This window comes from Rhipicephalus sanguineus, chromosome 4 (assembly GCF_013339695.2).
Source record: "Rhipicephalus sanguineus isolate Rsan-2018 chromosome 4, BIME_Rsan_1.4, whole genome shotgun sequence".
NCBI lineage: Eukaryota > Metazoa > Arthropoda > Arachnida > Ixodida > Ixodidae > Rhipicephalus > Rhipicephalus sanguineus.
The window spans coordinates 84,573,189-84,600,497 of record NC_051179.1 but is presented as its reverse complement, the minus strand read 5'-3'; the positions used below and the strand labels follow the sequence as shown (position 1 = coordinate 84,600,497).

General features: G+C 48.3%; 1 protein-coding gene across 1 annotated transcript; it reads right to left on the bottom strand.

Annotated features, from left to right (window-relative positions):
• Window positions 1-6,055: 6,055 nt before the first annotated feature.
• Window positions 6,056-27,225, bottom strand: LOC119391358 (uncharacterized transporter B0285.6). The gene is made up of 4 exons (XM_049415257.1): window positions 27,085-27,225; window positions 23,802-23,960; window positions 22,116-22,250; window positions 6,056-6,208 (listed from the first exon to the last, which is right to left on the bottom strand). Exons 1-4 carry the CDS (start codon window positions 27,223-27,225, stop codon window positions 6,056-6,058), a joined length of 588 nt encoding a protein of 195 aa, XP_049271214.1.
• Window positions 27,226-27,309: the final 84 nt, after the last annotated feature.

Sequence of the window (27,309 nt, the reverse complement as noted above, 5' to 3'; positions counted from 1 at the left end):
GCTGAAATGCGAACAGAGGGCGGATGGAATAGCGAAGCTCCAGTGCACGTGCGTTCAAGTCACCCGAGAGGTGTTGCTGTTTCGAACTCAAACGGTCTGAGGACGCGAGAACGAGCTCTCACTGGGCCGTCTCTTACAACGAGCACCTCGGGTGCGCGCGCGCCTACTCGGTAGCTCCGCGCTCGTGGCCGCTGCAGTGACCAAATAATTTCAAAATTAACGTCTTCAGTGCCGGCGACCCCTTTTTAGGTACCTGCTGACCTTTTAATAAAAAGAAATTAAATCCTGCCTGCATTTTATACACTTGCTGGGCAAGAAGTCGGAATTGCCCATCCTTGCCTAATGGTCTCATTGGAGGGGCCGTAACTATTAGTGCAACGAGATTATGCAACATGTTTTTAATGATTATGAAAGCTGATGTGGAGGAGAATAAGTGGACAAAGTTTAAGAAATTTAAAAAATGGGGTTTTTTTTTTAATTCTCGTGAGAAGTTTTCATTGTTTGGTGTTTTCTTAAACTTAGCGCGATCATATCTCTTTACTGAAAAGTTATATAAATACAAGATTTGGCAGTTTGGTAGATACGCATGCGAAGAACGTAATGCGGAATTTTTGTACCTCTGCTACAAGGCTTTTTTGAGATAAAGACCTTCAAAGTAAAGAAAATTTTGCCGACTGGGTCATTTTTGAGGTTTTTTATAAAAACATCTACACTACACATAAAAACTAAAAATACCTGGGCAGAAGCAAAAACATGCATATATTTAGGTAAATAAATTTCAGCTACCTAACTTTAATATATTTTGTGCAATTCATAACGAAAGTTGGCCAAAACACCAAAGCGGATGAGCGCTCCACTCCACCTTTTCGTCATTATTGATTTCTTGTGGTTCGAAAAAATTTTTGGCGGCAAAACAAATTGCGGATCTCTTCTTTCCACTCATCAGGCAATAATATATAAAATTTTAAAATAAATTTGAGAGGTCGACCAGCCATCGTTTGTTCGATCTTACGTGGAATCACCCGTATATGATATTTGATTTTTTTTACGAGTTACTGGAAGGCATACACATTTGCTCGGGTTAAGACACATTCCCCATTCATTACACCATTCATTTATATTGCACAGGCTACTGTTCAGGTCGTTGTAATCGTCATTGGAAGTGATTTCTTTAAACAAAACACAATCATCTGCAAACAATCTTATTTCTACACTAGGGTGGATAACATCAACAATATCATTGATGTACAATAGAAAAAGCAAAGGGCCTAACACACTGCCCTGTGGTACGCCAGATGTGACGGGAAGACAGTCTGAATGTTGACCCCCCACATCAACGTACTGTTAGCGGTTATTTAGATATGCGGAAATCCATGAAACATATATTTCTGGTATACCTATTGTTCTAAGTTTAAAAATCAGTTTATTATGAGGAACTTTATCGAAAGCTTTACAGAAGTCTAAGAAGAGCATATCTATCCTACCGTGCCTATCGAGGGTAAATGCAAGAGAATGAAACAATGAGACGAGATGAGTTACGGTTGATAGTCCTTTCCGAAAGCCATGTTGATGTTTGGTCAATATTGAGCGCTCTTCGAGGAAGGTAGTTATACTAGTAGCTATGATGTGTTCGATGAGTTTGCAACATTGCGAAGTTAGGGAAATAGGGCGGTAATTTCCTAGTGCTAAGCGGTCTCCCTTTTTAAAGATTGGCACCATTCGGGCTGTCCTCCAGTCACTGGGCAGTTGTGAAGATAACAAAGAAGAGCGAAAAATAATAACCAAAAATTTTGCAACAGATAAAGCATATCGTCGTAGGAATACGTTCGGTATGTTATCAGGACCACACGATGCTTTGGCCTTCAAATTTAGCAACATAGATACGACACCAGGATAAGAAATAAAAAGTGCGTCGGCATAAGGAAATGCTCTCGCGTTACATGCACAATTGAATTCGGAAGTGTTGAACACACTTTGGAAATATTGATTGAAATGCCGGGCAATGTCCCTCTGATCCGTCACGTTGGTTCCCTCGACTGATATTTGCGATACTGGTTTTTTCTTTTCGCTGATAAAATTCCAGAATTTACTGGGGTCGCTTGCAATAAAGTTAGGTAACGAAGTTTTAAAGTAGTATTCTCTCGAGCTGTGCACAGCTTGAGCGAGGCTGTTTTGCGCATCACATACCAAATTAGCCGGTGCGTGTCTTTTTTTCAGTCGCTTAACTTTCCGCTTCATCTGAATAATGCTGCGAGTTATCCAAGGTGTTTGCCTGTTAACTTTTTTACTCTTAGATGGCACAAACTTATCTAAGCAAAAACAACACATTTCTTTGAATCGAGTCCAGAGAACGCTGACATCTGAATCGTCAAAATCGGTAAGGCATGTTTCCGTATGTTGAATTATGTCTGCATCGTTAGCCCTGGAAAAGTCTTTAAAGTAGCGAAGTGACGGATGTTTACGGCTTGTTACTGGAACTAATGAAAATGAAACGCACACAAAGCTATGATCAGAGAGACCTTGCCCTACCTCTACAGCATATTCAGAGAAATTGCGGTTTAGAAACACAAGATCTAATATTGAGGCGGAATCGCCCTGTACGCGGGTAGGTACGTGAACAACTTGCAACAGGTCATGCATAAGCATAATATCAAATACAATGTTAATATGCTTTGAAGCGTTAATACCGGCATCAAGGCGCTCCCAGTCTACTCCAGGTAGGTTCAGGTCGCCAATCAATAAGACCTTTTTGCTCTCAAATTTAGCCATGTAATTTTTCACTGTGCTAAGGTATTCTGGAGTGACATCCGGCGGTCTGTAAAGCCCAATTACAACAAAACTATGACCCCAGCATGCAGCCCTAATACATAGGCATTCTATGTCATCAAGCTCGTCTAATAAAACAGCATCGATACAATTTTTTACCAATATAGCTACCCCTCCTCCCCTTGTGCGTCTGTCTTTACGAAAAACAGTGTACGATGGGGGAAAAACGTCATCATCGGGCAAATACTCATGCAGCCATGTCTCGGTAACAACCGTGATGTGTGGATCGTGTTGTAACAGAAGTACTTGAAACGCTTCAGTTTTGTTCACAATACTTCGGGTATTAATATTTAGAAGCCTTAACTGCTTGCTACATGACTGTGGGGTAGGTTATGTGTGTGTATTGGAAGAATGACGGTCTTCTGCCTTCACTCTCCTGTCTTGTAGTTCATCCCAATGAAATGTTTCTTTATCAACTTAAGCCTGTCATGAACTAAGAATACTTTTTTTCCTTGCTGCTTTTCGCTCTTAGCACTATCCCACAGTAACTTCCGCTTCTTGAGCGTCGACTGTGAATAATCGTTCTGAATAGACACTTTTGATCCCTTAAGCTTTTTGGCATTTTCTAATAGTACTTTCTTTTCATTGAAATTTTGAACGTGCAGGATGATGGGCCTTTTACCGGTTTGTTTGCCTAGTCGGTGAATGCGTCCGATGGAATCACATTTCACACCAAGCTTTTCTGTAAATATTTCCTTCACAACTTTTTCCTTCAGGGTTGCATCGGTTTCATTAGGGCATTCGGGAATCCCGTGAATAATCAAGTTTGACCGTCTACCACGGTCTTCATGTCGGTGAGCTTTCTATTTTGGAAGTTTACAATGCGTTCCAGTGACTTCCACCTTTTCCACCTTTTCCACCTTTTCACTGTTTACAGGAATACTCCGTTCCTGGGAATCCTTTTGTGCTGAAATGAAATCTTGTACCATATTTCTTAATTCAATAAACTGTTTCTTCAATTCTAGCACCTCATCATGAATTTTAGTTTGGCCGTTTATCACTTCTTCATAAAGTTCTTTCTGTGTGGGGCCAGGGTTTGTATCCACATCACCGCATAAGATCAAACGACAAGCAAGAAAACACTCATATGCTATATTCCGACAACGCCGGGGGCACGGCAGAACCACGATACAACTACAATCACTGCGAAACGAGCTCACGCTGTAACTAACCTGCACAAGGCAGTTCAACCCACTCCTGCATGGGCACTAGAAGGGCCTGCAGTATTGTGAAATAAAATAAATAAATAAAGATTATTGCAGTACGCATTGTCAAATGACATTACAAGATCGGTCATGTGCCACATTTTTTTATTATTGTGCTAGCGTTGTCTTTCCGTTCAATTAACACTGCCGTTGTCGTAACCAAAAAAAAAATTACATTGACCGTAAAGCGCAGATTGATAACACAGGGATACCTCTGAAATATTGTTTAGATGGAACAATTGCTTCAATAGCAATCGACTGCCAGCCACAGTTCGAGAAGCCGCAAGACTATTTACGCCAACTGTACTTTCACATGAATCACGAAAAGTTGTTGGGATGCTTCGCTTTCATGAACGCATTAGAAAAAAATTACACCATTTTCCGCTAAAGGGGACAATGAGGCGATGCGAAGCCGGAGCACTTGCACGATCGCGTTCCGTTCCCGTTCTTTGGGCATGCTACCGACCTCGCGTCGTGGAACGCGAAGAGGAACGCTACGCGCGTCTTGTCTTCCCTCTAGCCTGGCCGTTAATTCTCACAGGGCGAGCGGGGAACGCGGGCGGCAGGCGTGCGAGAGGGGGGCAGCGTAGGGGAGGAGAGAGAGGGGGAGGGAACGCGCACGCGCTGGTGCTCATCGCGGCCTTGCGCAGGAGAGAATTTCGGCATGTATAGCCCGCGTTTCAGAGGAAGAGTGGAGAGGGAAAGTGGAGAGGGGGAAATGGGAGAGGAGGAGGGGTGAGGGGGAAGGAATGTGGAGAGGGTAGAGGAGAGGGTATGCGCATGCGCAGTAAGGGTGGTCACGCTGCACACCACCACCACCACCGGATTGAACTCTGCCATAAGATACTTCGCATCTAAAAAAAAAAAGAGTTGACTTTGACTAGCTTGCACTCTGCTTTGACGTAACCGCCAACAATGCTGTCGGCACGTCTGTAGAGCCAGAATGTATAGGCGTTATGTATGAATCGTATGGTTTTCACAAGCAAAAACTGTAGTCGTACGACTGAAAAAAGGAACCCCTTCGCAATTGTTCAAAAGAACCACCCCAATCGCTCTCGCATATATTAAATCATTCTTTCGAACATTTATTATTTATTGCGGTGGCTTTACACCTTAGTCATCGCTTGTCGAGGATTTCAACAGAAGCGCACATGGTTTATACGAACCTTTAAAAACGCGAGTTTAGTATGAAAAAAAAAAGAGAGGATGTTATAAGAATGCCACGAAATCAACTGTCACTCGAAAATTGAAAAATTTATGAGACGCACTACCGTTTGTGACTGAACGCATACTCCTCTCAAATAACGTAATTGCTCTCAACACCACTGTTGCCAGAGTTTCAGCAATAATTTTTCTCGTGTGACAACAGGAACACAAACTGTCACAATAAGCTGTTTTAGAATAGCGTACGCAATGATGGCGTTTGTTGCGTACGCCCGCTATTTCCGTCACTTAACGGGGAACCGCAAGAGAATAGCGTGCGGCGCATGCTATCTTGGCGTACGCTATTCTAAAACTACCTATTAGCTGATACATGGTTCCGGTCAAGCGAATCTTGCTGCTTGTTTTTTTTTTTTTCACATAACTATGTAGACGAGAATAGTGTGCAAAGCCTGATGCCGCCAACGATGCATTGAAAATTTGTCAAATAGCTTTAAATACAGCAGAGTAAATATGTACAACAAGAATGGCGCGACGTCTTCCTGCCCCACACGACGAAAGCACGCGCCCCGTACAAACTAACTTGGTGCTACGCCGGCAGAACAGGATTTCCAGACACGCCGTGTAAGTCTATGCCGGAGCTATAGCGCTGAAATCCCAAGCGCTCGTTGCACGTGGCACGACAAAGGTGGGATTATTACATGCGCAAGTTCACACCTCTAATATATGATTGTTCTCAATGTCTGCCTCAAGCTTACTTTCATGTGATCTAAGATCGCGTAATACTGTCGGTGATTGAACTGAAATGCTAAAAACACGAAAGTCCTGTCAACGATGAGCCGATTACACCGATCCTTCGATGTTCAGTAATGAGGCGCCTGATGGCGCGATGCCGGACCGGTGCTGTTGAGGGCCTTGACCGTTGGCGACAGGTAGAAGATGTACTGGCCAGTCGTGTTCATCGAGATGATCAGCGTGGAGAGCAGAGCCGTCTTCATGATCAAGCCTGCCAACACCTGCGCATCAAGGTTTCGCCGTCAAAATCTGGCCTTTTGTGAGGTTGCAATGCGAAGCAGTACAAGGGACAGGGAAACAACGAGGGCGAGCGCTTGCGTGTCCCTTGTCCTGCGAAGCAGGACAAGGGACACGCAACAGTACTAAACAGTACTAAATAACCAACTTAACAGTATACAGTACTAAACTAACATAACAGCACTAAAAACCAACTAGCCCAAACCACCTGTTTGAGACGAGTTTAATAGAAAAAGCGATCTGTCAATGTGGTGGCCTAAAAAAATTATGAAGCCCTTTCCCTTATCTGGAAAATCCGGGCAAGCGAAGCTTCGCGTGTGCGTGCTGTCATGACCTACTATTTTGCTTTCTCTATTTATTTATTTCTTCCGTTCTTTGTCTTTTTTTCTCCTTCTTTCTTTCTTTCTATCCCCAGCGGAAGCAAAACTGCTCCGATTGGTCGCCGGCGTGGCGTGAGGGCGCGCCTACGCATTTGGCATCGTGCCTAATGACTCACGTTCTGGCGCCAGCGCCAGAACGTGAGCACTCGCGTTCATATCCAGGCAACAGTGAAGTGCGGCAACGCGAAATGACAGGTGACGTCGATAAAAGATCAGATTGCCATATCAAAAACGGCTGATAGTGGATAAGCCTACGATCCAGAAAGCGTCACTTATCGGAAAACGGTGCATACCAATACGGATGTAACCGGCGCACCTTCAAGGGCCGCATTTCTCAATGCGTTCCGGCGCCGTGTTTTTCGCGCGCGACAACTTCGCCAGCGAAATCTGTAACTGATAACAAGCTTCGCTTGAATAAGTTACACAGAGAGAGCCTTAAGTGAAGCGTATCTTTAAATAATTGAATTTATTGAAGTCTACATTATTCATAAGTGGTGAAGAAAGGAGGCCTCGGCGCACAGCCGATGCGTCGTCGACATGACTTATCCTCGAAGCCGCGAGGCCGCGAGGCCTTGTTCCAGCGAGAAAACCTGTAGCTGGGTCCCTAGGGCCCAGCTACAGCGCCGATAAAAATGTATAGGGGTCGAAATGATGTCGAAACGCCGCGGTGTCGCTGGATCATCAGCTATTAATCAGTACATTGGCAAAAAATCACAGCATATCCACGGAGTGAATGATGATGAGAGGGCGAATCTGCGGAGGTTCATCGGTAAACCGTGAATCTTCCGTGAATTCTGCCCAGTACATAATCACCGACGTGAGATCGGGCGCGTTTATACTAAAGGTTCGATGAGAGTTATGACGACTTGCAGCTCACTTTAATTTTACATGTACGCTGTGAATTTTCATTGTTTAGAAAACCATTGCTTTAGAAACATCTGGCGTCTTTCGTTAAGCAGCTGGCGTCTTTTCGTTTTGCTTTAGAAACATCTGGCGTCTTTTCGTTTTGCTTTTAGAAAACATCTGGCGTCTTTCGTTGGTTTATTTCATCAATCAACGGCGTTTTGAACAAAATTTTTATTGTTTAATCACGCACAGGAGAAATCTCACCAGGCACTACCTTGGAGGTAAACAATGGCTGCTAATGGGAATGAGAGACAGAAGTCGGCTTTTAGCTAACACTTACACTTCTACTTCTACTAACGTTTCCTACTGGAACATGCCAATGGCTACTAATGGGGAATGAGAGACAGAAGAATTCGGCTTTTAGTTAACGCGCACGCTGCGAATGTTTTATTGTTCAACAACGCACAGGAGAAATCTCCCACCGGCACCACCTTCGAGGTCAAGATCTTGTACTAGCGTTACGACTGGTTACGCACTACGAGGGACGAACGGGTGCCGCTTTAAGGAGCTTCGCCCCTAAAAAAGATTACACCATTTCCCGCTAAAGGGGACCATGAGGCGATGCGAAGCCGGAGCACTTGCACGATAGCGTTCCGTTCGCGTTCTTTGGGCATGCTACCGACCTCGCGTCGTGGAACGCGAAGAGAAACGCTACGCGCGTCTTGTCTTCCCTTCTAGCCTGGCCGTTAATTCTCACAGGGCGAGCGGGGAACGCAGTCGGCAGGCATGCGAGAGGGGGGGAGCGTAGGAGAGGAGAGAGAAGGGGAGGGGACGCTCATGCGCTGGTGCTCATCGCGGCGTTGCGCAGAAGAGAATTTCGGCATGTCTAGCCCGCGTTTCAGAGGAAGAGTGGAAAGGGGCAGAGGAGAGGGAAAGAGGAGAGGGGAAGGGGAGAGGGTATGCGCATGCGCAGTAAGGGTGGTCACGCCAAACACCACCACCACCACCGCCACCGGATTGAACTCCGCCATAAGATACTTCGCATCTAAAACGCACAGGCTCCCTTATGCCACGGAAGACGACTCGAAGGCGAAAGCTATCTTCTTTTTCTTCTCACTCGATGTATTGATCACCCCAGGATCGGAGGCATTGCAAGCTTTCTGCGCCTCACCTTGTTTTGCACTGCCTCCGTGATCAACCCACCTTTGACCAAGCGATGATGTCATGTGACGACATATGACGTCATCATGTGACGTCATGTTATGTGACGTCATTATGTCTCAATTTCTGGCCATCTGTCCCGTCATGATATCGTCATCAAGTGATGATATTTTGTATCACTCGTGTTGACACCGCCTACGCCGACAGTCGATTTTCGAGTTTGATGACGCATGTGAGGCGTTGGCCTTAATATTTCGCTTCGCTTTTAAATGCGAAGCATTTCTTAGCGAACCTCTGGCACTTTGAGCGTTTCTATCTACGTATCTATCTATCTATCTATCTATCTATCTATCTAGCCGCCTACGTCTGGGTGCTCTCATGATCGCCTACTTAACTTGGTGAAGACCAAAATTTGCATGGGAGGGTAAGAGGATTTGACGATTATGATTGCCGGGTCATGACATGAATAACGTTACAATCATGTCGCGTACGTCGTCAAACCCTTTCCGCTAGACACGTGTGGCACATACCCGTTTACCACGGGCCGCGGTGTACGGGTATGCGCCACAGGTGATTGACAGTTTATATCTACCCAGGAACGGCGAGAACGGACATTGGTAACTTAAATTCTAGAACGTTAAGGAAAACCAACAATGGCAGCGTTGACTCAACGAATGGAATGAATGAAAATTAGGATCCCTGCAGGAATCGAACCCAAGCATTCTGCGTGGCAATCAGGTATTGTACCACTGAGCCATGCCAGGTCTATAAACTAGTTTGGAAAAACAGCCTACGCAGGCGTAATATCGGCGCAACGTCAATTGTGGTTGTGGTGCTTGCTATCGAATTTTACAAGAAAGCAATAAACACTACCTGATACTCCTACGATGTGTACTCCCACGATACATGCATCATATCAGATTAACGTCTGTAGTTCCAGTCTTGGCTCCGCTTTTATAGCAGTCTAAAAAACATTATCTTTGTATTCATATGATTCAGCAAGCTATATTGAAGCATTGCTCGACCCCGGAGGAATACATTAACGAAAGTTACATATGATATCCACATCACCGCACCGTAAATTGCACTTAGTCCGCAAGAACGACGCAGTGTCCACTTCATTTCTTACGAGGCTGGGCGATGACCTCATGATGACCGAGGATGATGCCAGATTGAGTGACAGCCGCTTTGTAGACTAGGCTATGTAGGCCACATACGCCCAGGTAGTCTACGTATACGACAAACACCATCCACTGATGTTGGTCCACGTAGCACTATCCAGGCCTACCAGCCTCGACGGCCTATACCTCACCAACGCCAAGGGTGGCTTCAGGTTCCTATTTGTCGCCGGATCTGTCGACAGCCGATTTGTCGACGAAATGACCGAGGCATGAGGATGTAGATGCGGTCACTGACCAAGTCAATGTAAAAAACACAGAGACGTTTCGGGATCCATACGGGTTCCTTGTTCACACTAAGCAGGCAAGAGCCGTGTGTCGCTTTTTTATGCTAAAATGTGACGTAATGAACGGGTGTAGGTGTAGGAACCGAGGCATCCTAGAATTCCAACAGCTCTACTATACCACATACTTCACTACACAGGGACCCCTCGTCCCCACGATCACGACCGGATCCTGTAACAAGTCATGACCAGCTACTGGTGCTCACTGATCACGGTGATGATGTCCATGTTTAAGAACTGTCAAGAACGTCTTGCACACATGCACACGGGTTCGTGAAACGTGCGTGCGTTCTCGAGACATATATGCGGCTCTTCAACATATATATGTGTGCGTATAAAATTTAAACATATCTTTAGCGTCATTTTGTAACGTGTCGCTTAGTAAAAAAACTACGCCACAGTCACCTACCAGCCGCATGCTTCGCATAACATCGACTCCCACGGTACGTGGGATCTGCCGATTTTTTCAATTTCAGATCCTCTCGCTCACACGTCTTGTGAGAATGCACAAAATGACTGACCAAATTCTCATCTCTTCGTTCGAAGTGATAAAGCGCCAAAAATCCAGGCCCATAATCGCCTAACACGCCTAACAGGTATTGCATGTTAAAGAGGCAATGGGTTGCGTACTTCTCTTGCATCAGGCAAAAAATTGACTTCTTTGGTTACTTGCTTCGTATTTATAAATCTATCCTCGCGAAGGTAATAATGCGGTGCGCAGCGGTGGCCGAAACACAAGCAGTGCACCCTAATCGCTCCCACCTACAACTGTACTCCCTTTCCTGTAGTTCTTCATACATGCTGCCCAGTCCCATCCAATCGGGTGTTTAGGAGCAGAGCAAATAGTCCCTCAAATATCTTAGCAATCTAGGAATATGTTTAAAATACAAGCAAAAAAAATTTAAAGATAGTTAAGACTGATGTCCTATTTTTTAACTATGAGAGCGTTGCAATCCGTCGTGAGATTATTAGACAATTCCTTCATGGAAACACACCTCTGCGGGAGGCCTGCTGCGAGGTGGTGATGCTCCGCCTTTCGGCAACATGGCGTCACCCGAGTGGATTATGTCGCCTGTGTACCGTCCATCGAATGTGCGCGATTTCTCTGAGTCGGAGAATCAGTTAGCTGGAACGTTCCTGAAGAACATCACGTCGAGTATGGAAGCAGTGCAGGTGCGAATTCGCTCATCACGAGGACGGCAATATTCACCCAGGTAAGCAAGCGAACGCTCTACGGGCGGCAAATGCAGGCGGGGAAGGTGGGCAAAGTGCTGCCACCGAAGAAGCGTTCTAAACACCGTGAATGTGCGAAGAAGCTGTACGATTTTCACCTGAAAAGAGCGAAAAAGTGGTGGACAGCTTTTAAAGACGATAGTCTTTCTTGGGGAACTTAAACGCAGAAATTTTGGTCTGTCTTTCTGTTTGTCGGCACGTCACTCGATTCAGCCAACCGGCCAAAGTTGAACCATTTGCTTACCGCCCACCCATCTTGAACTGGTACGGCTGTTCATACTTGTGAACGTTGTCGATCAAAAAGTAAATATTACGCATATGGGAGGCGTAACATCATTAGGTAAATATTAGGTGGTGTGTTCCTTTAATAGAAAACACATAGATACGCAATTTTAAAGACCTTGATGGTATGCGTTTAACGTTGAGGCAGTAACGCGTTTATTAAAAGACTGCCACAGCTGAAGCGATCAGCGGTCCAAGCCGAGCAAGCGCGAGCTCCAACAACAACCGTCTTCGTCTTCTTCTTTCGCAGGCGTTCTTGTCTGCGCCCTACCATGTTACAAATCAATCCCCCGCGGAAAAGGATCCTGGCGACCTAAGGAACATGTACAACTGGTGGGTCATAATGCGGCTTCAGTCGATCGACGTGAACAGTCTCGCGGCCGCGACGACGGCGGTCCGTAGATGATTGAACGGGCTCAATCATATACTTAACTGGGGATGCTTGACGTAGGACGCGGTAGGGGCCTTCGTACTTAGGCAGTAGCTTTGTGGAAAGGCCAGGAGCGGAGGAGGGAACGCGAAGCCACACCAACGTTCCAGGCGAATACGAATGAGGAGGCAGGTTTTCGTCGGGACGGTCCTTCTGGCCCTACTCGCCCTACAATGTTACAACCCTAGTTTCTTAAGGTGCGCTGAAAATGCGACTGCGCTGAAACTTGTCTTCCTCCGTGCCCTCTGCACATGCTCATGTTGTGTTTCGGTTTCGGTTCAGTATTGCATTTTACGAATGACAGGGGGCGCCGCTCTGACATTCCTGTTTTACCCAGGCGACGTGTAATAAGAGAGTTTGTGGAGAGTACTCGTTGAGTGCGGACGTTTCTTCTCCTTCGGCGCATCGCGCCAAACAGCGTGTTCGGGCTGGCCGGCGTACCCACCGGTCGCGTTGGTCACCGCCGGTCTTCGCCTACCGCTGCGCCGGGACTACCAGCCCGCAACGCAGCACTCATGTTTCCCGACGTATTGCCAGATGGCGTCCATATCTCACGCAGCGCCTCTTCTATCGTCTTTAGACGACATTTGCAGCGAAGCACGCAGATACGCGGCCAATTTTTTTTTTCGGACAGGCGCGGCATTTCTAAACAAAACGCAGATTGTGCAGCGTTTCAAAGTGTATGAGATGCTACCGACCTGTCCAGAGTGACAATGCCGATGATTCACAAGGAATTTGGCTTCAAGTAAAAATACACGCATTGTGCAGTACCGCCGGCAGTACCTGCGCTGAATAACGGAGCTGCGACGTCCCGGGTATGTCTGTGTAGGCATATATATATATACTAAACGGCTGGCAACGCCGGCCACGCGCGTAGTCGGATGTGGACTATCAGCACTATCCAGCATGAAACACGTCGATCCGTACTGTCGAGAAAGCGACGTCAAGGGCCTTGTGGGCTCTTGTTTAGCAACGCTTCAGCAAGATGTAATGATGAATGAGAAAGCTGTGATGAGATTACTGGACCACATTGGTCGGCAATATTGTTGACTACGGTGCAACAGCTTTAATCAACCTGGAGAACGCAAAAATGAGCTGTGTTGGTACGAGTTGTTAAAAATATGATGAGATGTGAACCCCTCTAACGGGCTAACGGGATTCATGAGATGTTTGTCTAGAAGTCTGGATCATTCTGTACTATTCCGTGAAAGTAGCCAGAATAGTAGCGCACGACCCGTCCTCTTCCTGTGGTCCCTGTCTTATCAGCGCCATGGCTTCAATGAACGTAACAAACAAACTAGCCCAAAAGTCTGTCCTCTTAGCGATCTAGAAGCCGCGTGATATTACGACGGAAAATATACTGTTTGCTTGATTGATTCAATGATTGGTCGAATGCCTGATTGATTCCGCCTCCATCAATATAGGAATTCCCCGGCCTGTAAATGACGCAGCGTGCTTGGACAATCGCCACACTGAAGTAAATGTTGTTGTTTTTTTGTACACGTGGCAGGAACATTGAAAAAGATACACTGATTGGAACTGGTTGCGATAAAATAGGTAGAGTCCCTTTGGAAAGGACGTCCGTCCTTTCACAAACGAACAAAAGTTTAAAAAGACACCAGTCACCACCCTCTACAATAAAAAAAGAGCTAGACACTATAGTACACGTTTTTGCACACAGATGAAGCCACCTGTCGAATTCACGGCGGCGACATGCACGTAGAAACACAAAATATGTAGTGCGCTCTTTCATCGTTGGCTGAGGGCGCCCGTGCCTTCAACAGTGATGTCAACAGCGTGTGAGGTGGAGTGTAGGCAGTCGCGACAACATCTCTTTTCGAAACCATAGACGACCATTGCTAAATCGAGGGGCGACTAATTGACAACCAAGGATTCTGTCGCTGTACACGATGCATAGACGATGCGCACATTCTAAAGAATTCAGAAACCACAAACTCTAGGAATTACCAAAACATTAAGCCGGTATAGCGCGTAACCGACGTACTGGCGGATAATATGTCTAGCGTTATTTGTCGCATAATGTTTTTGTAGCAAGGCTCGCCAGAATTCTGAAATCCGTTGCCTCGTTTGAGGAGGAATGTGTGCACACATTATCTGTTAGTTATTTTCATTTGTGTTTACACAGTCTCATGCATACTAGCCAATAGTACCGGTCGCCTGTAGATATACGTTCGATGGACGGAAAATAGGGCGAGTTGCTGTAGCTTCATGGCCGCAACAGCGTCAAAAAAAAATGAGGGAATCACACAGGGTTCTGTTATGCTCGTTCAAACCGTTTCGCTATGCTACTGCTGTTTTTTTTACGTTTCTTCGCTGTGCACCAGTTTTTCTTTTCGACATTTCTCGGTTTCTTTAGCCAACTCGCGAGAACGCGACCCTTCTAGAATCTTCAGCTTTGGTGATAGCTATCATTTCTGTTTGCCGAGATTTTAGGGAAATGGCACTGGTCTTCGAAGAAAAGCGTCTTGCTAGGCCGCTTCCACATATATTCTTTCACGTGGTATGGTGATGCCCTACGTCCGATTTCCGTCCGTAATGAACAAGAACAGAAATAAAGTAAGTGATAAAGAAACCATCGAAACATAAAACGTTATCAAATAACGAAATCAAAGCAAAAGTAACAATTAAATTCCAGGATATATAAAAAGTAGAAGTATACAATAAAGTTATGCAAGACAGAAATACGGCGTGGTTGAGTACTTCGACACTAACCTTAAATAATCCCAGTCGTATGGCTGAACTGCCTGCCCACAGATTTTTTTTTAATATAAATTGTCCGTTTTTATGCAATGACCCCTATTTGACAGCATCACGTGTTGCGTCCTCTTTCTTACAGCGAAAGCTGCTATGAGATCAAAACAACAGCCGATACTGACAGCGTAGTTGTCCGCCGCCGCCGCCGCCGGTGTCTGTAACCGGTATCGCGCGAAATGAGAAAAAAAAAAAGATATCCTTGATTGTATGGGATTTGAACTCAGGCCCTCTGCGTGGCAGTCGAACATTCTAACACAGCCACGCCAGCGCTTGAAACTCCTTCCCAAAAAGACCCTATACAGGCGTCACATCGGGCAAGAAATTGCGTTAACGTATGTAATATAGCGTGGAAGAAGAATAAAATAACAACTAGGTGGTCACACAATGCGAAATGCGTAACGAATAGGTCGTCTTAATGCTTCCTACCCATTACAAAGGGATCAGCTATAATTCATCACTAGCCACACCAACAAAATGCACAAAAATGTCTTAAAGATGTGTAGCATGTACCTCGCTTCTCCGCAGGCTAATGAATAAAGGCATAGTGGGTGCTTCCCTACTTCACAGAAATTATGGTGATTTATGGCGTTGTGGGCACCTTGCAAGTGCCTGGCGTATTTATGTGCGTAGTCTTTTTTGTCATCCATTCATGCATCTATGTCGCGTGATCACGCTCACAGCAAAGCTCTCAATACAGGCCATAACAAGGCTAGCCATGCTTGAAACTGGATTAAAATGAAAGATCAAGGTCTAAATTAATATAATTAAAATAAATAACCAAGTAATCGCAATAATTACCTTAAAATCGCTAAAAACATTTCGTAAACATGCAGCTGACACCAGCCCCGCGCAAGAGAGGGCGCCACCGCCTCGCAGAGCGCGCGATTTCTCCTCTCACCGGCTTTCTACGGCGAAACATCTGAAGGAGGAAACAACAACACGGAACTTGCTGCAGACGACACGTATCTCAACTGTTAAGATGTTTAATAGATAGCACTCAACGACAATGAGTAATGGCGACAGTCACGGCAAGGCACGAACTCCCTGTGCGAGCGGCGTTCTTTCTTCAAGCAACCAAAGAGGACGACCCACTAGAAGGCGCTGGAGAGGGTAACCCATTACCATGTCCCAAGGCTTCTCTACAATTACCCCGGGTACGAAAAGGGAGCCGTCCGGCGACCTAACAGCTCGTCACTATGAGTGGGTCATAGTAGGCCTTGAGGCGCTCCACGTTGACAATGTCGCGCCCTCGACGGCGCATGTCCGAAGCTGGTTCGATGGGTTCGATCAAGTAGTTGACCGGGGATGTGCGCTCGACGACCCGGTATGGGCCTTCATATTTCGGCAGCAGTTTTGAAGAAAGGCCACTTGCAGTGGTAGGGACCGAGAGCCATACGAGCGCTCCAGGAAGGAACGTGGGTTCAGAAGTTGTGGTGCCATCGCGAATGCTCTTCTGCAGCTCCTGTTCCTGCGTCGTAAATGTCTTGGCAAGCTCGCGACACTCTTCAGCGAGCCTGGCTGTGTCAGAAATAGCCGCACACTCAGATGAATCCGGCTTGTATGGAAGTATCGTGTCGATGGTGTGCGACGGGTGCCTTCCGTACAGTAAGAAGGACGGTGAAAAACCAGTAGTGCTCTGAGGGGCGGTGTTATAGGCGTAGGTGACGAAGGGCAGAATGGCATCCCAATTGGTGTGATCGGCGGCGACGTACATTGACAGCATGTCGCCGAGCGTGCGGTTAAAGCGTTCGGTTAGGCCATTCGTCTGCGGGTGGTAAGCAGTAGTTTTGCGGTGAACAGCATGGCACTCTTTCAGAATGGCTTCCACGACTTCCGATAAAAAGACACGGCCTCGATCACTGAGAAGCTCTTGGGGTGGACCGTGACGCAGTATGAATCGGTGTAGTAGGAAGGAGGCAACATCGCGCGCTGTAGCCGCTGGGAGGGCGGCGGTTTCGGCGTATCGCGTTAGATGGTCAACAGCGACGGTGGCCCAGCGGTTACCAGCCGAAGTCAGAGGAAGTGGTCCATACAAATCGATGCCCACGCGCCCGAACGGACGGTTAGGGCAAGGTAATGGTTGTAGACCTGCTGGCGACACGTGCGTTGCAGGTTTTCGGCGTTGGCAATCGAGGCAGGAGCGAACGAACTTCTGCACGTAGCGGTACATCCCACGCCAGAAGTATCGTTGTCGAATGCGGTGGTAAGTTTTGGATACCCCAGAGTGCGCGCATTTGTGGGTCGGAGTGGAAGGCCTCGCATATATCAGAACGCAGACTGCGGGGTATCACTAGTAGCCACTGGCGGCCGTCGGCGTTGTAATTGCGTCGGTGCAGGAGGTCGTCACGAACGGCGAAATGGTGGGCTTGACGACGTAACGCGCGAGTGGATGGTGTTGCCGTCGGATCAGTGAGCAAGTCGATCAGCGAGGTGATCCATTTATCCTTGCGCTGTTCGGTAGCGATGGTGTGAACGCTGATGGAAGCAACAGCTATGTGAGATACTGAGCAGGGGGCATTGTCGTCAGGCAAGGGAGAGCGCGAGAGGGCGTCGGCGTCAGCATGCTGGCGTCCGTTGCGGTACAGCACGCGGATGTCGTAGTCCTGCAGGCGAAGTGCCCAGCGGGCGAGACGGCCTGAGGGATCCTTCAATGACGACAGCCAGCATAGTGCATGATGGTCGGTGACGACATCAAATGGGCGAGCATACAAATAAGGTCGAAACTTTGTAAGGGCCCATATGATCGCCAGGCACTCTTTTTCCGTGACTGAGTAATTGGTCTCGGCTCTGGTAAGCGTACGGCTTGCGTATGCCACGACATATTCGGGGAACCCTGGTTTGCGTTGCGCAAGGACAGCGCCGAGGCCTACACCGCTGGCGTCCGTGTGTACCTCCGTAGGGGCCGTAGGGTCGTAGTGACGTAGTATGGGAGGAGACGTCAACAAACGACGGAGCTTTGCGAACGCGTCGTCACACTCGGACGACCACGAATTTAGGGGTCCGTTACTTCCAAGGAGCTTCGTCAGCGGCGATATGGTGGTGGCAAAGTTTCGTATGAAGCGTCGAAAGTATGAACACAGTCCGACGAAACTGCACAGTTCTTTGACGGACGTAGGTTTGGGAAATTCGGCCACGGCCCGAAGCTTGGCCGGATCGGGAAGGATTCCGTCTTTGGACACGACGTAGCCGAGGATTGTCAGCTGCCGTGCCGCAATACGGCACTTCTTCAGATTCAGTTGGAGGCCGGCGTTGCTCAAACGTGTCAAAACATGCCGCAGACGTTGGAGATGCGTGGAGAAGTCCGGAGCGAAGACGACGACGTCGTCCAGGTAACACAGGCACGTGTGCCATTTCAAGTTACGCAGAACGGTGTCTATCATGCGCTCGAAGGTCGCGGGCGCATTACACAGACCGAACGGCATGACGTTGAACTCGTACAAGCCGTCGGGCGTGACAAAGGCTGTCTTTGGTCGAGCGTCATCAGCCATGGGTACTTGCCAGTACCCCGAGCGCAAATCGAGAGATGAAAAGAATTCTGCTCCTTGGAGGCTGTCAATCGCGTCGTCGATTCGCGGCAGTGGATAAACATCCTTGCGGGTGACCTTGTTGAGCCGTCGGTAGTCCACGCAGAACCGCACAGAACCGTCCTTCGTAACGAGAACAACAGGAGACGCCCATGGGCTGTCGGAGGGCCGAATTACATCGCGTCGAAGCATATCGTCCACTTGCTCGTTAATTACCCGGCGTTCTGTTGGAGACACGCGATATGGACGTTGCCGCAGTGGTGGTTGGGCGCCAGTGTCGATGCGATGCGTAACAGCGGACGTGCGGCCGAGGGAAGTTTGCCCGACATCGAAAGAATGAAGAAATTCATCCAACAAGCACAGAAGCTGCGAACGCTGGACCGACGTAAGGTTGTCAGCAATGGAGGGACCAAATACATCAGTAGGTGACGAATCAGACGTGGAAACAGCACTGATGGTGCGGGAACTGGTACAGTGCGAGTCATTGGGTGCGTCCAGAACTTGTGCGTCTTCAACGGGTTCCACTTTGCCGAGACATTCCCCTCGAACCAACGTAACAATGCACGGGGATGGGTTGGTAACAAAAATAGTGGTGCTGCCCTGAGTGACTCGCACGGTCGCAAAAGGTACCAGCAACCCTTTCCTAGTGCAGACGCGGGCAGATGGCGAAAGGAGTGCAGTGGTGTCGGAGAGACCGGCGCAGTAGACCGACACAGCCGTTGACGAGTTTGGAAGCACTTTCGTATCGTCTTGGACGAGGATATTGCTCATTGCCGATGGACTGTCTGTCGGCGTCAAATGTGAGAACGGTGAGAGTTCGATTTCGGCTGGTGCGCAACGAATTACGGCGTCGTGGCGGGAGAGGAAATCCCATCCCAAGATGACGTCGTGAGAGCATGCCGCAATTATGATGAACTCGACGTCGTACAGAACGTCCTGAATGACGACGCGAGCAGTGCATACTGCTGTGGGATGAATACTCTGGGAGCTTGCGGTACGAAGGGACATCCCAGAAAGTGGCGTCATCACTTTTCGAAGTAAGCGGCAAAGTTTTGCGTCCATAACGGATACAGCGGCTCCAGTATCGATAAGGGCCGATGCGCGAACACCGTCCACAAGCACGTCGATTACATTCGATGGACTTCGCTGAGGGCTTTCACTGTTCGATAGCGTCGCAGCCCTTGCCTCCTGGACTGCGACGACTAATTTTCCTGCTCTCGTGCGACCGAACGTGGCCGCATGGGTGACAGTGACCGACGTCGGGGAGACGGAGAGCGGCGAGTAGCTGGAGGTGGGCGTGACGTCGGCGACATAGGTGGAGGTGGGTCGTAGAATGCACGGCTCGACTTGCTGGTGACAGGTGACGCGACTCGAGGCGGCTGCACGCGTTGACAATAACGTGCCACGTGACCGGCGTAACCGCAAGCAAAGCAGATGGCCCGGTTGTCGGGGGTGCGCCATCGGTTCGCCGGGGTAGGTCCCGCCCATGTCGCAGTACGTGATTGACGGGTCGGCTGCTGAAATGACTGCATAGTGGGCTGCAGTCGGGGCCGAGGGATGGCGTCAGCATATGTAGCCGGCACACCCGCCTCAAAGAACGGAGGTCTAGCGGCGGCTTCGGCGTAACTCATTGGGGCAGCCGCAGGAATTACTTGGGGCGTCCTGGCGACAACTTGAGCGTAACTCTGAGGCGCAGGAGCCGGAGGTTGCGGGTGGTACTCAGGCATGACCTCTGCAATTTCCTGCTCAATCGCTCAGCGGAGAGGAGGAAGAAGGGTGGTCGACGACTGTTGAACGTGCGGCGGGTGGGCAAAGGCGAGGAGGGATATCTGGCGCGCAATTTCCTCGCGCACGAATGACTTGACTTCTGCCAGCAACGCGGCCTGGTCAGATATTGCCGCCAAGCCAGCGAGCTCTGCGTCGCGTGATGGGGAGCGACGGGTCATCGAACGCTGCCGGCGGAGCTCCTCGTAGCTCTGGCACAGCGTTATGACCTCGGCCACTGTGCCAGGGTTTTTGGCGAGCAGCATGGTGAAGGCATCGTCGTGAATGCCTTTCATTACGTTCCGGATCTTGTCAGACTCAGACATGGTTCCGTTGGCCTTCTTACACAAGTCGAGGACGTCTTCGATATAACTTGTGAAAGATTCACCGGCCTGCTGAGATCGTTCACGTAAGCACTGTTCGGCTTGCAGCTTACGAACTGCTGGGCGGCCAAAAACGCTGATGATGGCGGTCTTGAAATCGGCCCAAGTCGCAAAATCGGACGCGTGGTTGTTGTACCACAAGCTTGCTACGCCCGCGAGGTAGAATACCAAGTTGCTTAACTTGCCTTCTTCGTCCCATTTGTTGGGGATGCTGACGCGCTCGTAAATTGCGAGCCAGACCTCCACGTCGGTGCTATCGGCGCCAGTGAAGATAGGTGGATCGCGTATACGGGGGACACCGGGACATGTGCTCGTTGCGAGAGGAGGCGTTTGCTGGGCGGCGTCTTGAGGCATGGTAGATGTCAAGGTACGGGATCGGAGCTCCAGGGGCATTGAATGGGAGCAGAGCACTCTCCACCAAATTGTTAAGGTGTTTAATAGACAGCACTCAACGACAATGAGTAATGGCGACAGTCACGGCAAGGCACGAACTCCCTGCGCGAGCGGCGTTCTTTCTTCAAGCAACCAAAGAGGACGACCCACTAGAAGGCGCTGGAGAGGGTAACCCATTACCATGTCCCAAGGCTTCTCTACACAACTGCCAGTACCAGCAGGAAGTCTATAAAGCGCAGCAAAAAGTAGTGCATATGTTGCACACCGAGTTCGCGATGCTCCCTTACAAGATTCTACTCCTGCCGGGGAAACCCTGTAAGCTTACCTCAAACAATGGCGTCATCGACGCTCTGGTAAACAGAGCAGTGGGAACTCTACAAACGGGAATGCCTGAGTGCCTGTGCTGCACACTTCCTCGGATTTAACAGTAGTGGAGCTGCCATATGTTTTTTTGTAGCGTTAGCTACACTGGTCGAGGTGGAACAGTTTTCGCTTGGCAGTCCGAGAGCCGTGCCGCGCATGTGGGAGGAACAGTGACGTCACACAGCGCACAGCTTGCGCACCGGAGCCGCCGCCGCCGCCGCCGCGCGCGCCTCACCGGTCTGCGAATTCCAGAGGAGTGACGTGAGAGCCGCGGCAGATGCACTGGTGCCGGCGTGCGCCCAGCTGTGCGCCTCCGTTGCGCAGTGGCCGTCTGACGCTGCGCCGGAGTCGTTTGACAGCGCCTCTTATTCTGTGCACATGCGCAGACGTATCAGTGGGGGTATACATATAGCGGGGAGGAGGAGGAGGAGGAAAAGAAATACTGAAGGACAGGGAGGTTAGCCAGTTGTGAGACTGGCTGGCTGGCGTTTGCCAGTGTGGTATAGCCATGGAGGAGAGCGCAAATGCTGCTTAGCAGCGCAGAAAAGCGGAGAAGCTTGACAACCAGGAAAGCTAAGAATAATCAGCTGAATCGTATAGCTAAGGCTACGTATATCCGTGCACAGCCGAGCTAAGCCACTGCAAATTTTGCATGAAGACGAAAGACAAGAAGAAACGCAGATTTACAGGACAAAGTGCTTTCTCTCCTGTAAATCTGTGTTTCGTGTTATCTTTTTGGTCGTGTTCTTGCGGCAACGTGTTCTTAGAAAAATCGAAAAATAGCCGGCTAGCCCCATTCACAGCGCTACTGGGAGTATATGTCTGGCTCGCAAACCACTATAGTGTCGCGGCTTTCATTCGCACATAGTCGCGCAGTTGTCGCGTTAATACTCACCAGGTGTCGCAAGGGCACTTCGGCGACCTCGTGAAGGATCACCAGGGGAAGCGTGATGGGCATGATCAGGTTGGACGACGCTGCCACGGCCACAGGTATCGCGTAGTAGATAGGATGCATGCGCGTAGTGACGGCCTGCGCCACGAAGTGCACGCTGTCGCTGATGTGGTCATGGTCCAATAGTCAGTACATGATATACGACATATACTGATGAGGACGCGAGCCTAAGTCTGTAAAGTCTACCCTCAACTTAGCCTTCGTGTTGCTCAGATATAATAGTGAGCATGTATGTCATACTCGGGTGTGGTTCTGAGCGGCTGGCACCAGCCATGTCTAAACACACACATAGGTGCTGTGCAGGCGGTGCGGTGAGGCATTCCTTCTCTGCTAGCGTTCCCTTCCAATTTTCTCGTTTCACATAAACACAGCTGGAAAAAAGGACTGGAATTAAGGACACACAAACACGTAATTAACTTCCAACCATATAGTTGAAGTCAGCGCTGCGATTCAGTCCTAAAAAATCCAACAGTTTTCTCATTTCCGTGGCGCTGAAAAATTAAACACTGCGGTAGCCTATAGCTGGTTGATGTCATTATGGTAGGTGTCTTTTGGCGCGACATAAAGGGCGAGACGAAGCAAGAAGCACAGAGGACAAACGCCGAGCTTAAACTAAACCTTGCTACACAGTCATGTAAGCAACTTTGGCTTCGCAGACGCAAACTCACCGGCTACAATTCGTGAATTACAATATGCCCCACAGTGTAGTTATTCAGACAGTTTTAGTCAATATCCGTAGATTAGTCATAAATTAGCGTCGCTTTAGCATTCAGGGATGTACACCGCACCGTATGGTTTACTCTAGCAGAACTTTTTTTTTCTTGGAAGCCCTGCACCATAATAAAAATCTGAGTAGTCACTATCGGTTACTTTTTGTCATATACGTCACAGGAAAGTTACCTTTAGTAACTGCAGTTAATAACCCTATTGTTCTTAGCAGGTAATAGCTATAAAAGCAGTAACCGTTACTTTCGTCTTTATACTGAGATCCGTCATAACGCCGGAATTTTTCTTTCATCTGCAATAACAATTAATTACTAAGAATGCTCTGGAAATGTCTATTCATCTCACTGAAGCTTCTTTTGTGTTTCAACCGCCAAGCCTGACATTTTGAAGATTGTGAGTCAGCGCCCGTCCTGTCATGTACCTTTCTTCTTGTCCTCGTCTAATGTAGCGCTACAATTTTTAAATAAGAATGTATCACCAACTAGCCCCGCAACGTGTTTTGTTAAGTGAAGCTGAAAGGTTCAGAATATTATTATTGTTAGAGCAGGCGCACTGATCAGTAATAAAAATTTTGGTACATGACTAAATTATCGAGGTGACATTTAATGAAGAAAATCATAACAACGGATAGCCAAGATTAGCCAGCACTCGCTATGTCTAGCCGACCTTAGCCGACATTTAGCCGAGATTAGCTAGTGACAGTAGTATGCGGAGAAACATGGCAGCAACGAAGGCCTCGACTTCAGACATTCGTTGAATTGGGTCATGTATCACTCTCGACGTCACATCTCGTAGCAGTAAGTGCAAGACTACCGGGAAGACATCGCCTTCAAGAATTCTCGCAATATACGTATATCTGTCCTCAGAGCGCCGTGTATTTGCTGTGAGCGCTTCATTGCATACCGCGTGGATGGTGAGCGGCAGCAGCAAGCGGCTGAGTGCTTCGTTGTTCATCGTCTCGGATAGCAGCGCCCCCACCACGGTCAGAACGATTTGCACCGTGAGAGGAGACTGGTGCATCCATGACGACGCGCGCAGGGACGTCGCCACTGTGCTGTTTGCCTGCAGCACGTTAAAACGGTCAGCTTCAAAACCGATGAAGAAGTGGCGAGATGCACAGGCTGACGGCCGAGACCGAAAAATCATTAACATTTCTGAAAAAATGTCACTTGCCATAAAATAATTAGCAGTTTTTTAAACAAACAAGAAAACCCTTTGCATGCAATAGTTCTACTCATCACACGAAAAATTAAAATAATTGTTCCGCTAGATAGAAGGGAAAGTCGTCACCACGAGCACGAGCTGGACGTCCTCCTTCGTTCAGTACAAATGGGCATTCTACCTTCCCATTGCCACCTCTAACAGCCGATTAGGGGCACTCGGGGTGCACAACTCATTTGCAGAGCTTCGGGAAGCCCATCGCGTTAACTAAATCAATCGTGTGTCGCAGAAGCCTTCAAGGCGCCGTCTGCTGCACAGATTCGGCCTCAGTGCGTTATCTCGCCAGGAACATCTGACACCGGTACCGAAACTCTGGCGTCAAAACCATGGGTGGAACCGTTATCCCGCAACATCACCCTTTAACTATATCCGGCCACACACTAGAACGCGCCGTGGCCCTTCAGGCGCGAAACTCGGATCGCCCTTGTTTTTTCTGCGTGGACGTCTCTGGCCCCTCCTCCCAGGGTCACTTCACGGCCGCTGTGTTCACAGAGGGCAACACGTCGACGTCCTCTCCTCTAGAGCCGACACTGTAACGCAAGCTCAAGAGGTTGTCATTGCTTTGGCCCCCTCGCATTGCACCTCAGGCACCATCCTGACGGACTTGCGCGCTCGGCCTGTTCTCGATGCCTTCATGGTTCCACCGCCTCGCTGGCGGTTCCCCTGCTTCGAGCAGCCTCTTAGCGCTTTAACCCTCAACCCATTCGCATGGTATGGACCGCAGACCACTCGTGCCTACCCGGCAACGAGGCGGTGAATACAGCTGCCCGTGCTTCTCTCATCCGGGCCGTTGCCCCTACATGTCCCGAGAGGGTATCTGACAATGCGAATCTGACGCACTTTCGTAAAATTCTGGCGTATTAACGGGCGTCGCGTCGCCTCTACCCGGACCCCGCACGCGGCCTGAAAAATGCAGACGAACGACGACGACGCCGCCTCGAGACGAACACCTAACTCAGTCCGGTGGTCACCAGGCACTTTTTGCCGCAAACCAATAGCACCTGCTCGACCTGTCAGGTCCTCATCGACATCACTTCGTAGCCTCGTGCCCAGCCAACCTACTTCCTTTCTCATCCCCCTTAACCATTACAACTAGAGGCGCTTGGCTCTACCTTGGATACGCAACGCTCCTTGGTGGCGCGCGCTCGGGCAGCGGCCGTTTGAAGATTGTGAGTCAAGCATGCAAGAGTATCATGCAGTAACTCTCTCCTTAATCTTCTGAAATAATCTTTTCTACCACCACCATCTCTTCTGTTTCTCTGAGACAGGAGAGGCAGAAGAATCAGAAACAGCCAGAGATCATTTGTTAGCTCCTTTGCAGTGTCGTCGCAAACTACGCAGCTAGCGCAGCAACCTATGTAACAAGCGGCCTTGACAGGTATTAGCTGATTTCATTATCATGAACAGCGCGGGGTGCCAGCGGATATGATGTGTTGCGCATAAAGCTCTACACCGTAAAGGCCACTGTATGCCGCCGCGTGCAGGCGCCTCGAATGTCCGAATCGGAAACGAATGCGTTCGAAGAAATAAGAGGAAGGGCTCAAGGCCATGACGGGCGGTGAAGAAAGCGCGATTGTGGCGACGAAAAGAGTGAGAAATTAACTCGTCACGCCTGAATCCTTTAGACAATTGTGTTACGTTCGCTCATTCTTCCCGTAAGTGTAGCTCTCGCAAACTTAATCTTTCACCATTTCAAACGAGAACTGACATGTTCAAACACAGTTTGTTTTTTTTTTGTGTGTTTTTTTTATCAGCAACTGAACACTCGAATTCTTTACCAGGAGGTGTTCGTGAATTTCTCTCTGCACTTGATGCGTGATCCCCACTCCTGCAAAAATTACAGCGAGGCTGCCGTATGTAATAAATAAATAAATAAATAAATAAATAAATAAATAAATAAATAGGTAAATTGCACGTTTCGTGCAATAACTTCGTTTATAGTTAACAGATGCATTTTTTTTTTGCTGCAGGAGAGTGCTGAGGCAACCAAGTTCAATAGTAAAGATATTCTAAAATTCTATGGTAAATTAAGCAGGTGTTTCAGGGCCTGTTGAAGCGGCGCTTACATGACTTCGAAATTTCATTGCGCTGATTGGCTACACGCGCCGCATTCTGATGGATGTACAGTAGTAAAACGCTCGCATCTGTGTACTTTAGGTTAGAGCATCGGACTGCGCAACGGGAGGATTCGAGTTCCGTGTCCCGCTGTCGGAATACTTATTATTAGAATGATGATCGAGCCTGAGTAAACCTCTTTTTAGGAGTGTTTCGTTCTTACCTCTCTTTCAAAGGTGTGCAGACTTTATATTGTTTGGCTCTAACTGTTTCTCGGACTCTTCATCCGCAACTCTGGATTCTACACTTCTGCTGCGCCATATTGTATCTGTTAACGTGACTTCTTGCCCTACATGACTGCATAAGGTCTTTTTCCAAAACAGTTTCAAGCGCTGTCATGGTTATTTAGTACAATACTTGACTGCATCACACGTTTTTCGGCTAGTTGGCGCATTGCATTGAGGAAATACGTATCCAGCCAAAAACGAACGAACGTAAAAAAAATAACTTTCCTGTTTTCTTCGCCGTATTCTATGTTCATTCTTTTTTGGCTAGATATACATTTCCGTGCATATTACCTGGATATAATGGGCATACTGGGCAGAATATCTGGGCATATCGCTGGATCTACTGCCACGCATAACACTTGGGTTTGGTTCCAGGTGAAAATCTTATTTTTCTTCGCATGCACGAGGATTCTATCGTCCCGGAGCTGTCGCATCAGGGTAACCGTCTCTTCTTGGGCAGCTTCAGCAAAGACGCCTAAGGTATTCGCCTTAATAATTGTTTGAACGTGTTGTGTTGTATCGTTCACATTACCAGCCATCTCTCTATAACGGCTTTCTGGGCCCTGTTGGTTATGTGAATGTATCAATAATATTAGGCACATATTTGTGTAAAATTCACTTACCTCAATGACTTTGCTGACGACCTGCACGGCTCCGAGCAGCAGAACCATTTGCCACGGAAATCGACTCCAGCAGTCAGTGGCATCTCCCTGCTTTTCCTCCTGGCGCTGCTCGAATGTCACAGCTGCCGTCACGATCACCATGCTGCATAACACGCACAGCTGCGCGTCCCTTCCAGGACAGTCGTTCAGATTAGCGATAGATTGGAAATTCTTCTCTTCTTCGAC